This window comes from Chiloscyllium plagiosum, unplaced genomic scaffold (assembly GCF_037043375.1).
Source record: "Chiloscyllium plagiosum isolate Xiang-an unplaced genomic scaffold, Cpla_swu_hap1 HiC_scaffold_6, whole genome shotgun sequence".
Classification (NCBI taxonomy): Eukaryota; Metazoa; Chordata; class Chondrichthyes; order Orectolobiformes; family Hemiscylliidae; genus Chiloscyllium; species Chiloscyllium plagiosum.
This window is the reverse complement of record NW_028270144.1, coordinates 81,233,692-81,246,890: the sequence shown is the minus strand read 5'-3', so window position 1 is coordinate 81,246,890 and position 13,199 is coordinate 81,233,692. Positions and strand designations below refer to the sequence as shown.

The following is a 13,199-nucleotide window of genomic DNA, read 5'->3' as shown; positions in this document are numbered from 1 at the left end:
GAATAGTTGAGTGTAGAGGCAACAAATAGGGGCTTGTAATGTAACAAAAGTTTAAATGATACTGAAGGTGGTTCAGTAAATTTAAGGCAGTTTGGACCACATCTGGTATCAAAATTTATCAATTATGTTTTGCAAAATTATGTAATGAATTTAATATCAGTAAATCAAAATCCTGTGAGTCAGCACCTGAAACAGCAGAATCACTATTCCATTTTGCAATTAATTATCTAGTACTTCAAAAGTTTGCCTCCATACAGTTTGGTGTGTGTATTTTAATGCATTTTATGATTAAATATTATTTTAGAATGTATTAATCAGTCATTTTATGGCCATGAATTTTAGCCAATGATGTAACTGTTCACATAAAATTATCAGTTGTTATCAGATGATTCATCCCATTCTAAAAAAGCCTAGTCTATTTTTAACCACTTTGTTATGAAATATAAATGTATGGTGATTGGTAGTTTTTAGTTCTGAGATACTGACAATATTAAAGAATTGAATAGCAATTTGCTCAGAAATAATTTTCTTGCCACTGAGGTGCTGATATTGAGGAATTTATATTTGTTATAGTCAGACACCTTTCCATTATTACATACAAAAAATGTTGCACAACACTAATGTTTGATCACTCAATGGATTATGACACAATAAAAACTAATGCAAAGCAAATACACATGAATAACAAAGAAAGTACCTTACATCTTCTTTGGTTAGTTCCCTAAAATTAAAAAAAACCATAATAAAAACAATATGACAATGGACAATGAATATGAAATTGTTACAATGTATGAACCTGCAATGAAGAAAATAACCCAAAAGACAGAAACCAGGCAAAAGCATACTCGGAATAATTAGTGAAAAAAAAAGGTTTATCTTTTCTTGTGTTGGGGTAGGTGAAAACACACACATATACCAAGTAATTGAACTCATTTCAAGTACAATCTCAGCATTGGTATCCCTAAAACATATGATTTTGTTTATGCAATTTTTTAATGGTCGTTTCAGGAGTGAAGTTACTTTGGTGTAACTGAACCTGTCAATGTTACATAAATGAATGCTAGTAATATAGTTGTTATTCAGGAAAATGATCACTTCAGCTGTAAATGCATTTAGATTTACCAGATAATGAATGGTGTTGACAATTTCAGCCTTTACCTTCCACTTGGAGTTAGGGGTAACAAATCAAATGCACATCTTCATTTGTATTTCATACTTGACATTTTAATGAACATGAATAGCACATTTTTAAGTCTGGTTCACTGTGTTTCAGGGATATATTCCAATTGGCTTTTATTTGCAGATGACCTTCAATAATATTAATTTTGCATATCTACACAAAATAACTCTACTATGTTTTAATTACAATATGTAGGACTCAAATGAGTTTATACATTGTTACAAGCGCATGGTAATGACAACACATTGCTAAATAAAGAATATGACTAAATATGAACAAGTTACCTGTACTTTGGTTGGTGAGAATCAAAAAGAACTTGGCGTGCAGTTGTATTGTCATGTTCTGCAAAAAATCTGAATAAGAGAAAGGGCATTTATATTTCTTACATAATTCATACACTAAGCAGGTGAGGAGATAAATCAGATTTCTTTTTAAAGCTATAGCTTATAATTTATACTTACACTAAGTTATATAGCCCCAACATCCCCATTCCTCTGAAGTCAGTCTTTGGGTCATCACCTTGGAAACCTATTTCACACCATTGTTTGCTAATTCGACCATTCAGTGTTACATCAGGGCGAAGGAAAGTCCACAGCTGACAGATTCATAGAAAACAAAAAAAAAATTTAAACTATAACTGGAAGGTGAACATACAATATAGAAGATAGAAAGTGAATTTAACTATTATTAGTGCCTGCAAAGCAGAAAATACAACTAACACAGATTTAATGTTCCTAATCTGTGTTGAAAACACAGTTGTTAATCATTTCCCTGTAGGAAAGCATACAAGGGTGGGATGTGTTTCAGACCTGTATTATTTTTACACATTAAAAACTTATTGAAAGTAACCACTCCAACATCACCTTCCTAATTTATGATTCTTGTTCATCTACTTTTGCATTCCTCTTTCATTGCTATCTACTTCCAGCAAGCCATAGTTCTAGCTTCCACCCCTTCAGTGTTTGTCACTCTTAACAGTCCAGCTCACTGCTTCCCCCTACCTTTACTTCCTCCCACTTGCTGTTTTGCTTGCCATTTCCATCTTCAACTCTTTATTGCTCACTGATTACCTCTTCCGAGCTCCTCACTTCTTCCTGCTCTCAACTCTCTTGCTGTTTCCCTCTCACTTCCTTCCTCCAAGTTCTTGCTGACAGGAGACAAAAGTGAAAAGCAGTAGATGGGGCTAGGAAAGGGAAGTCGCAACCAGGAAAAGTTAGGAAAGGTTGGGAGAGGCAAAGATTGAGAAAGAGTGAGAAATGGTATGGCGAGGAGTGAGGGTATCTGAAGAAGTGGTAAGTGAAGCAGTAGGGTGATTTAAAAATAATGCAGAACATGCACAGTTTCACCACATTTCTTAAAACATGCACAGTAACTGAGCTGAAATGAAAATGGAAGCAGTGCTGCTTGAATAAGTTGTTGCCAGCAAACCATGCCAAAATAAAAATACATTTTAATACAGTGATATGTATTCATTTTGCACTACCACTATGCTGTATGTTACAGACTTCAAACAGATCAAGCAACTCAAAATTAGTTATTCATGACGTAAATTAAAAAAAAACTTTTTAATAATCTATTTTCTAATCAACCTGTTCAGAGATGTTATTACATACTTCTACAGTAGGTGGGACTTGAACCCAGGTCTCACGATTCAGGGTAAGGACACTACCACTGCACCACAAGAGGGCCCATGAGGCATTCTAATTTCATACACCTAAGAATCTTAAGCTACTTCATCAATAATCTTCAGGATATAACATTAGAGCATTTACAAATAAATAATATGATTAAGCACAGTCAGCATGACTTCGTGAAGAGGGAATCATGCCTAACAAATGTACGAGATTTCTTTGAGGTGATAGCAAGCAAGATTGATACAGGGAAAGCAGTGGATGTAACATATTTGGCTACCTTAGGGTACCATACATTAAGCTAATTAATAATTGCCCAAAGTTTTGGAGTGTTTAAGACAGAGATGAGGAGGAATTGTCTCAGACAAATGAATTTGTGGAATTATTTGCTGGAGAGAGGGCATTAAGGATATTCATGGCTGATGTTTGATCAGTAAGGGAATCGTGGACTATAGGGAAAGTAACAGCGAAGTGGAGTCGAGGATTGTCAGATTAGTCATGATCTCATTGAATGGCAGAGCAAACTCAATGGCTTGAATGGCCGAATTATACTCCTGCGCCTCAAAATACAACAGATGTGGGGATGTTTACACAATTTTCAGCACCATTCAGGATTCCTCAGATGCGGATGTAGTCTTTGTCCATATGAAGCAAGCCTGACAACATTCAAGCTTGGGCTGATAAGTGCCAAGTAACATCCATGCTAGGCAATGACCATCTTCAACAAGAGACAATGTAACCATTGTCCCTTGATGTTAAATCGCACTCATCATTGCCAAACTCCCCACCATCAACGATCCTAGGGTTACTGTTGACAAGATCCTGGACTGGACAAGCCACTTAAAATCCTATAGTTACAACAGCAGATTAAAGTTTAGAAATTCTGCAGTGTGTGAATCCTAACTTGTCTACCAGTTACAAAGTACTTGTCTGAATTTTCTCTAATTCCCTAGATGGGAGCAGGTCCAACAACACAAGAAGCTTGACAACATCCAGGACAAAGTCGCCTCCTTGATTGGCACCCCATCGATCATAACAACATTCATTCCCTTCATCACTGATGATGTAAACCATCTAAAAGATGCATGGCAGAAATTCACCAAGGCACCTTCTACATCTTCCAAACCCACAACCTTTACCACCTAGAAGGACAAGGGCAGAAGATGAGTGGGAACATTACCTCTTGCAAGTTCCCCTCCAAGCTACACACTGAGCTGATTTGGAACTATATTGTCATTTCTTTACTATCACTAGACCAAAATCCAAGAACTCTCTTCCTGACAGCATTAAACGTACGAGGCAAAAGTAAGAACTGCAGTTGCTGGAGATTAGAGTCAAGATTAGAGTGGTGCTGGAAATGCATAGCAGGTCAGGCAGCATCCGAGAAGCAGGAAAATCAACGTTTCCTTTTTTTATGAGGCTAGAAGCCTCAGGGTGGAGAGATAAATGGGAGAGGGTGGGGCTGGGGAGATGTTAGTTGAGAGTGAAATATGGATGGAGGTGGGGGTACAGGTGACAGGTCGGAGAGGAGGGTGGAGCGGATAGGTGGAAAGGAAGACTGACAGGTGGGGCAGGTCATGAGGATAGTGCTGACCTGGAAGTTTGGAATTGGGGTAAGATGGGGGGAGGGAAAATGAGAAAACCTGTTAAGTTCACATTGATGCCCTGGGGTTGAAGGGTTCTGAGGTGGAAGATGAGATGTTTTTCCTTCAGGCGTCGGATGGTGAGGGAGTGGCAGTGGAGGAGGCCCAGGACCTGCAAGTCCTCAGCAGTCTGGGAGGGGGAGTTGAAATGTTCGTCCTTGGGGAGTGGTGTTCATTGGTGCGGGTGTCCCGGAGATGTTTCCTTAAGCACTCTGCGAGAAGGCGTCCAGTCTCCCCAATGTAGAGGAGATCGCATTGGGAGCAACAGATATAACAAATAACATTTGTGGAAGTGCAGGTGAAACTTTGATGGATGTGGAAAGCTCCCTTGGGGCCTTGGAAACGTTGATTTTCCTGCTCCACGGATGCTGCCTGACCTGCTGTGCTTTTCCAGCACCACTCTAATCTTGAGCATTATACGTACATCTACATTAAGTCCTGCAATGGTTCATGAAAGCAGCTCACCAACTTCTCCAGGGTAGTTAAGGCTGGGTAATAAATGCTGGCCTAGCTGATGCATCTACACCCTATGAATGAACAAAAACAAAAACAAAAAAAAATGTGACTTGTAATATTCAGGCAACAGGAAGTTCCAATTGGTTTCCTTTTTTTTATTTCAAAATATTCAACGCTATCTCAGAACAAAGCTTTTTGCAAGGTCTTCAATAGGCAACTCAGAAAAGTCAAGCAGTTTCTGAACAGTGAATTTTAAGCAGTTGCATGAAGGCAGTCAGAAAAGAAGGTTGCTATGTTTGGAAACAAAAACAAATTGCTGGACAAACTCAGCAGGTTTGGCAGCATTGGCGGAGAGAAATCAGAGTTAACATTTCAGGTCCAGTGACCTTTCCTCAAAACTATGCTGGGCTATGTTTGGGCTACCCATCAGTCCGTTACTGAAAAACAGGGAGAACAGGCCCCACTTGAGAAAGTGCTGAGTTCTTAAAAGTCAAGAATAGTCTGGCGAGCTGTGGGTTGCAAGTAAGAATTAGAGTTCAGGCTCAGGAAAAGACTTCCATTCTTTTGGAGCTCAGAAGATGCCATATGCCATTAATAGCTCAATGCAGCTAAGAGCAAATGGGAAAGAATCCTTCTTGCAGTTTAGTAGGATTAGAACTCAGACAAATGTGGGGAAATTACAAATATGGTGAAGCTAGCTGTCTGCATTCAAGCTGAAATGTACGTATGAACCGGAGCTGGAGTGCAGTTTCTTGATTCCTGAAAAGTGTGGCCCTGATTGCAGGAAGAAATACCAGAAATTGAGTCATAATTTAGACAAAGTTAAAAATCATACAACACCAAGTTATAGTCCAACAGGTTTATTTGAAAGCAGTAGCTTTTGGAGCACTGCTCCTTCATCAGGTGGTTAACCACAATCACCTGATGAAGAAGCAGCACCACAAAAGCTAGTGCTTCCAAATAAACCTGTTGGACCAAAACCTGGTGTTGTGTGATTTTTAACTTTGTACACCCAGTTCAACAACGGCATCTCCAAATCATTTAGACAGTCCAGGATGGAGTAGCTATCGAGGGAGTTCTGAAGCTGTGTCCCAAAGAGAAGAAACTGGAATCCATTGTAAATTTTGTTGAAATTTGATTACCTATAGTGTCACTGGTGTCTAGGGGTGGGTTGCTGAAGAACCCACGAGGTCTGTTTTGACCAAACTCGCTATTTTGTGAGCTCTGTCAGGTGTTCGATTAGAGTTTGTACTTTTACTCATCCTTGCCTCAAATTGTTTTCTGGAATTTAAGATATAAAGTGTAAATATTGTAGATTGCTTTACTTTTCCAACATCATATATGAAGTCTTTTGTTGTTTGTTCAAAACCATAGAATCTTGTGATTTTATTCTCTTAAGCACCAGGGTTCTCAAAATTTGTTTTAAGAAAGGTTTCTGGTTCCGAACCATATTGCAACTTAAATTTGGCATTTTGATCCAAGATCATAACACTTCTAAAAGCTTCCTCTTTTCTAAACACCAGCCAAAAATACTTTTAATTCCATGTAAAAGAGAGACCAGGAACATGTCATAAATGTGGAGGTTTTAGAAAAGGAAAAATCCATAAAGTCTTTAAAAAACTGATGCAAAATCTAACATGAAATTTGCAAAGCTTGACAAGCAATTTTATTGTCACATCTCAAAAGTTCAGTATAGGCTACAACAACAAAGTATGACAGATGCTGGGAAATGAATGAAAGCAGAAAATGCTGGAAGGGCTGAGCGAGTCTAGAAGCATGCATTATACTTCTGCTGACTTTTTTTTAAAGTGAGTGGTGGCGACAATTCTATCTTCCCCATTTTCATCTCTTTTAGGTCTATCTTTTGTTTGTATAATGGATCATTACTCTCATTTTACCTTACATCATCATCCCTTTAGTCATTTAAATTCGCTCACCTTATCACAGTCCTTCCATTTTATTCTACCCTCTCTCCCTTGTCTGCATTTAAATTGTTAAATACCTTTTTTTTTTAAAAGTCATGTTGGAAGATTCTGAAATGGAAACACATTCTCTCTCTCCAAGAATACTGACAGATGTTAAGTATTTCCAGCACAGACAAGTGGTTCTCATGGAATGTGGTTTGTAGGGAAATCGAATAAAAAAAAATAAGAGAAGCAAATATAAAAGGTATGGCAAGAGACTCACAGCCAACATTAAAAGGTAATCCTAAGTATTCTATGGGCATATACATTTATCTAAGATCCAGTGCTGAAGAGAAAAAAAAACAAGCGACTTTGTCTCTTATGAATCTTCAACACATGAACTTTATCCTCCAGGCAATCACCATCATAGTGTAGTTGCTATGCTCATTGCAACAGCTGAATTGTATTAATGGCATAATTGAGAAGTTAATTATTTTAGAGTAACACACGCATTGAAACAAGAAAAGATTTCAGAAAAGATCATTTAAGTGAGTGATTGATGTTTGTGCTTTCCTAAAACTCTTTGTCTTTGCAAGTGTAATTTAGCTCCCTGATAACTGAAAAAGGAATGCATTAAGTATTTCTGTACCAAGTCAATTGTACAATTGGTTAAACACCAATATTACAACTTTCATCCATGGCCACAACCATATGACCTATTATTAAGTATTAAAAATTAATCACTATGTTTTAAAATCAAAAATGCTCAGCTAAGTAGGGCTCATGCATAACCACTTGTTAATAATACAACTTTTGTACATTACCATGAAGAGATTTTCATCCAAATGTTTTTATTTAAAGATAGCAAATCATTCAATTTGCAAAATGCCATTCATTCTACAAATACAATAAATCAATCAAATTGCCTCCAATTTTTCTTGCTACTGAAAACACTGCCATAAAATGCAGCAAGGTTCTATTGGACCACTGCAATGTTTCATCAAGGGACTTCCATATGTGGTGATATAGATTTTGTCTACTTATAATAGTTAGTCCATTCATAGGAGATCATACTGTTTTTAAGTCAGTGAAAGCAATTGCAATGACAAGACAAAGTTAATTGAAAAGCTGAAATACCAGGAATTGGGCAGAATGGTATCATAATGGTTAACACTGCTGCCTTACAAGACCAGGGAAAGTTGTGCAGTTGAAGTGCTTTGGCCATGCTAAATGCAGGGTTATAGGAGGGAGGGGAAGGGGGAGGAGGAGGTAGTGGAGGGTCAGTGTAGATTCGATGGGTCAAATGGCCTCTTTCTATATTGTAGGGATCTGTGATTCTATATAAAGTAAAACAGTGGTAAAAAGAGGTGTAGGATTGACTATGGCAACTACATTTACTCAGGAAGGAGATGGTGCCAAAGTCATAGTGGAAGAGGAAATGCTTAATTGGTGAAACATTGAAAAGAGAAGGTTTTGGATATGGTGTCTGTACACTAAGTTGCTATGTCACCAGGACCAAATCACATGCATTAGAGGACACTGAGGAACTTTAGGTTTAAAATAGCAAAGGCACTGGTGATAATTTTCTAATTCAGAGTGTACAGGTGTGGTGCCACAGCAACTTGTAAAAGTTGTATGTCTGTGCAAAAAAAAAAAGGCTGTAATAATAAGTTGGGAACAAAGGCTGAGAATTCTGTGGTTTGTAACTCTCCTCTCGACTCCCCGAAACCTAGCAACCCATCCACTATATAGATATTCATTTAGAGTACTAATGAAGTGGAGTAGTGTGCACCACTTGCAAGATGCACTGCAGCAACTCACCAACGTTCCTTTTTCCTTCCAAATCCAGGACTTCTAGATCTGGATGGACAAGAACAATAGACACATGGGAATACCATGACTTGCAAGTTTTCCTTCAAATTGCATATCAACCGGATTTCAAGGCATGTAGTGTTCCTCCAAGCTCACTGTCAAAATCCTGGAACACTCTCCCTAATGCAGCTGATGTACCTAGACGAGCTACAGTGATTCTAAAAAGGAGCTACCAGATCACTTTTTGGGTCTTTAGGGATGGACAACAAATGCTCACATAACCAGTGATTTTCACATCCATTTAAAGAAAAAAAAAGTTAAAACAAAGAGTACAGTTCTAAAGAGGGTGGAGGAGCACAAATCATTCAAGATGGCAGAAAGGTTCAGAACGTGGTTAATGAAGTGTACATGATCCAGGACTTCATAAACAGGTATTATAGACCCCTATAAAAGACTGGCCTTACTGGAACTTTGTGCCACTCAGTGTACCATATCTAGGAAAGATGAGAAGGTATTATGCATAAAATATCACAAGAGTGCTTTCAGGAATGAAAAACTTTAGCTCTGAAGATAGATCAGAGAAGTGCAGGTTGATTTCCTTAGAAAAGAGGAAGGTTGACAGGATATTTGATAGAGGTATTCAACATTAAGAAGAGTCTGAACAGAAAAGATAGAAGAAACTACTTCCTTTGGTAGAAGGATGGAGAACTACAGGACAACAAGTTAAAGTAATTGATAAAATAAGCAATAGTAACTTGAAAAAAAAACTTCATGCAGCATCGGTCAGGATCTGGAATCCACAACCTGAGAACATACACACAGATTAAATTGCAGCTGTCAAAAGGGAATTACATCATAAAGAGGAAGAAAGAGGACTACAGCAGAAAAGTGGGAACAGTGGCACTAGATGAACTGTTCTTGCAGAGATACATCACTGAAATGATTGGCTGACTGATTTCCTTCAGTGCTGTAACTATTTTATGGCACAATGATACTCAAATGATTTGTGAAGCAGAGAACCAGAGGATTTTTTTTAAAATTCACTCGTGTGACGTGGGCATTGCTGGCTGGCCGCCATTTCTTGCCTATCCATAGTTACCATTGAGAAGATGGTGGTAAGCTGCCTCTTGAAATGCTGCAGTTCACATGCTGCAGGTCAACCCACAATGCCATTAGGGAGGGAATTCCAGGATTTTGATCCAGTTACAGTGAAGGAATGTCGGTACATTTCCAAGTCAGGACGGGGAGTGGCTTAGAGGGGATTTCGTAGATGGTCGTGTTCCTATGTACCGGTTACCCCTGTCCTTCCAGATGCACATGATCATGGGATTGGAAGGTGCTATCTAAGGACTTTTGGCAAATTTCTGCCATGCATCCTATAGACAGTACCCATTGTTGTTACTAAGCGATGGTGGAAAGAGTGGATATTTGTGGATATGGTGCCAATCAAGCTCGCTACTTTGACCGGATGGTGTCAAGCTTCTTGATTGTTGTAGGAACCACACCCATCCAGGCTAGTGGGGAATATTCCATCACACTCCTTGTAGATGGTGGACAGGATTTGTGGAGACAGGAAGTGAGTTACTCACAACAGTATTCAAAGCCTCCTTCCTGTTCTTGTAGCCACGGTGTTTAAGTGCGAGTCCAGTTGAGTTTCTGGTCAATGGTAACCCCCAGGATGTTGATAGTGGGGAATTCAGTATGATAACACCATTGAATGTCGAGGCACAATTATTAGATTGTCGTTTATTGGACACGGTCATTGCCTGCCATTTGTGTGGCATGCATGTTACTTGCCACTTGTCAGCCCAAGTCTGGATATTCAGATCTTGTTGCATTTGAACACTGACTTCTTCAGTGTCTATGGAAAATTAGAATTAGGAACATAAAAAGACTTCAAACAACTTTTTTTTACAAAAACAAATCCCTACAGTGTGGAAACAGGCCATTTGGCCCAACAAGTCCAAACTGACCCTCTGAAGAGTAACCCACCCAGACCCATTCACCTACCCTATTACATGACATTTCTCCTCACTGATGCACCTAACCTACACATCCCTGAATACTACGGGTAATTTAGCATGGCCAAATCACCTAACCTGCACATTGTCGGACTGTGGGAGGAAATCGGAGCACCCATAGGAAACCCTTCGTGTGGCTAATATTGAAAAAAATGGCACTATATGGCAGAGCTGAAAATGTGTTGCTGGAAAAGCGCAGCAGGTCAGGCAGCATCCAAGGAGCAGGAGAATCGACGTTTCGGTCACGAGCCCTTCTTCAGGAATGAGGAAAGTGTGCCAAGCAGGCTAAGATAAAAGGTAGGGAGGAGGGGCTTGGAGGAGGGGCATTGGAAATGCGATAGGTGGAAGGAGGATAAGGTGAGGGTGATAAGGTGAGGGTGATAAGGTGAGGGTGATAAGGTGAGGGTGATAAGGTGAGGGTGATAAGGTGAGGGTGATAAGGTGAGGGTGATAAGGTGAGGGTGATAAGGTGAGGGTGATAAGGTGAGGGTGATAAGGTGAGGGTGATAAGGTGAGGGTGATAAGGTGAGGGTGATAAGGTGAGGGTGATAAGGTGAGGGTGATAGGCTGGAGTGGGGCTGGGAGCGGAGAGGTCAGCAAGAAGATTCAGGTTAGGAAGGTGGTGCTGAGTTCGGGGGTTGGGACTGAGACAAGGTGGGGGGAGGTGAAATGAGGAAACTGGAGAAATCTGAGTTCATCCCTTGTGGTTGGAGGGTTCCTAGGCGGAAGATGAGGTGCTCTTCCTCCAACCGTCGTGTTGCTATGGTCTGGCGATGGAGGAGCCCAAGGACCTGCATGTCCTTGGTGGAGTGGGAGGGGGAGTTGAAGTGTTGAGCCACGGGGTGGTTGGGTTGGTTGGTCTGGGTGGCCCAGAGGTGTTCTCTGAAACGTTCCGCAAGTAGGCGGCCTGTCTTCCCAATATAGGAAACCACATCGGGTACAGTGGATGCAGTAAATGATGTGTGTGGAGGTGCAGGTATGGAAGGATGCCTTGGGGCCTTGGAGGGAAGTAAGGAGGGGGGAGGTATGGGCACAAGTTTTGCATTTCTTTCGGTTGCAGGGGAAGGTGCCGGGAGTGGAGGTTGGGTTGGTGGGGGGTGTGGACCTGACGAGGGAGTCACGGAGGGAATGGTCTTTTCGGAACGCTGATAGGGGAGGGGAGGGAAATATATCACTGGTGGTGAGGTCCGTTTGGAGGTGACGGAAATAACGACGGATGATACGATGTATATGGAGTTTGGTGGGGTGGTAGGTGAGGACCAGTGGGGTTCTGTCCTGGTGGCGATTGGAGGGGCAGAGAAGCGGGAAGTGGAGGAGATGCGGTGGAGAGCATCGTCGATCACGTCTGGGGGGATATTGCGGTCTTTGAAGAAGGAGGCCATCTGGGTTGTACGGTATTGGAACTGGTCCTACTGGGAGCAGATGCGGCGGAGACGAAGGAATTGGGAATATGGGAATATGGGATGGCGTTTTTACAGGGGGCAGGGTGGGAGGACGTGTAGTCTAGGTAGCTGTGGGAGTCGGTCGGTTTATAGTAAATGTCCGTGTTGATCCGGTCGCCCGAGATAGAAATGGAGAGGTCTAGGAAAGGGAGGGAGGAGTCTGAGACGGTCTAGGTAAATTTGAGGTCAGGATGGAAGGTGTTGGTAAAGTGGATAAACTGTTCAACCTCCTCCTGGGAGCACATTTGCATTTCTTGAGGTGGCAGGGGAAGGTGCCAGGAGTGGAGTTTGGGTTGGTGGGGGTCTGGACCTGATGAGGGAGTCACGGAGGGAATGGTCTTTTCGGAATGCTGATAGGGGAGGGGAGGGAAATATATCCCTGGTGGTGGGGTTGCATTTCTTGCGGTTGCAGGGGAAGGTTTACATTTCTTGCGGTTGCAGGGGAACTTCCATATACATCGTATCACCCGTCAACATTTCTGCCACCTCCAAACGGACCCCACCACCAGGGATTTATTTCCCTCCCCTCCCCTATCAGCGTTCCGAAAAGACCACTCCCTCCGTGACTCCCTCATCAACCCAACCTCCACTCCCGGCACCTTCCCCTGCAACCGCAAGAAATGCAAACCTTGTGCCCACACCTCCCCCCCTTACTTCCCTCCAAGGCCCCAAGGGATCGTTCCATATCCGCCACAAATTCACCTGCACCTCCACACACATCATTTACTGCATCCACTGCACCCGATGTGGCCTCCTCTACATTGGGAAGACAGGCCGCCTACTTGCGGAACATTTCAGAGAACACCTCTGGGACACCCGGACCAACCAACCGAACCACCCTGTGGCTCAACATTTCAACTCCCCCTCCCACTCCACCAAGGACATGCAGGTCCTTGGGCTCCTCCATCGCCAGACCATAGCAACACGACGGCTGGAGGAAAAGTGCCTCATCTTCCGCCTAGGAACCCTCCAACCACAAGGGATGAACTCAGATTTCTTCAGTTTCCTCATTTCCCCTCCCCCCACCTTGTCTCAGTCCCAACCCTCACTCAGCACCACCTTCCTAACCTACAATCTTCTTGCTGACCTCTCCGCCCCCACCCCCACTCT

The 13,199-nt window shown here is 41.6% G+C and overlaps 1 protein-coding gene across 2 annotated transcripts in view; it reads right to left on the bottom strand.

Moving 5' to 3' along the window:
- elmod1 (ELMO/CED-12 domain containing 1) overlaps nucleotides 1–13,199 on the bottom strand; it is a 76,957-nt gene that overhangs the window by 36,548 nt on the left and 27,210 nt on the right. Inside the window, exons 6-8 of one of the 2 annotated variants that reach the window (XM_043691835.2) lie at nucleotides 1,642–1,775; nucleotides 1,465–1,533; nucleotides 698–721 (exon numbers count right to left, since the gene is read on the bottom strand). In XM_043691835.2, coding sequence (XP_043547770.1) covers nucleotides 698–721; nucleotides 1,465–1,533; nucleotides 1,642–1,775 — 227 coding nt within the window. The remainder of the gene's footprint in view (nucleotides 1–697; nucleotides 722–1,464; nucleotides 1,534–1,641; nucleotides 1,776–13,199) is intronic. The other variant, XM_043691836.2, reaches the window with a different exon arrangement.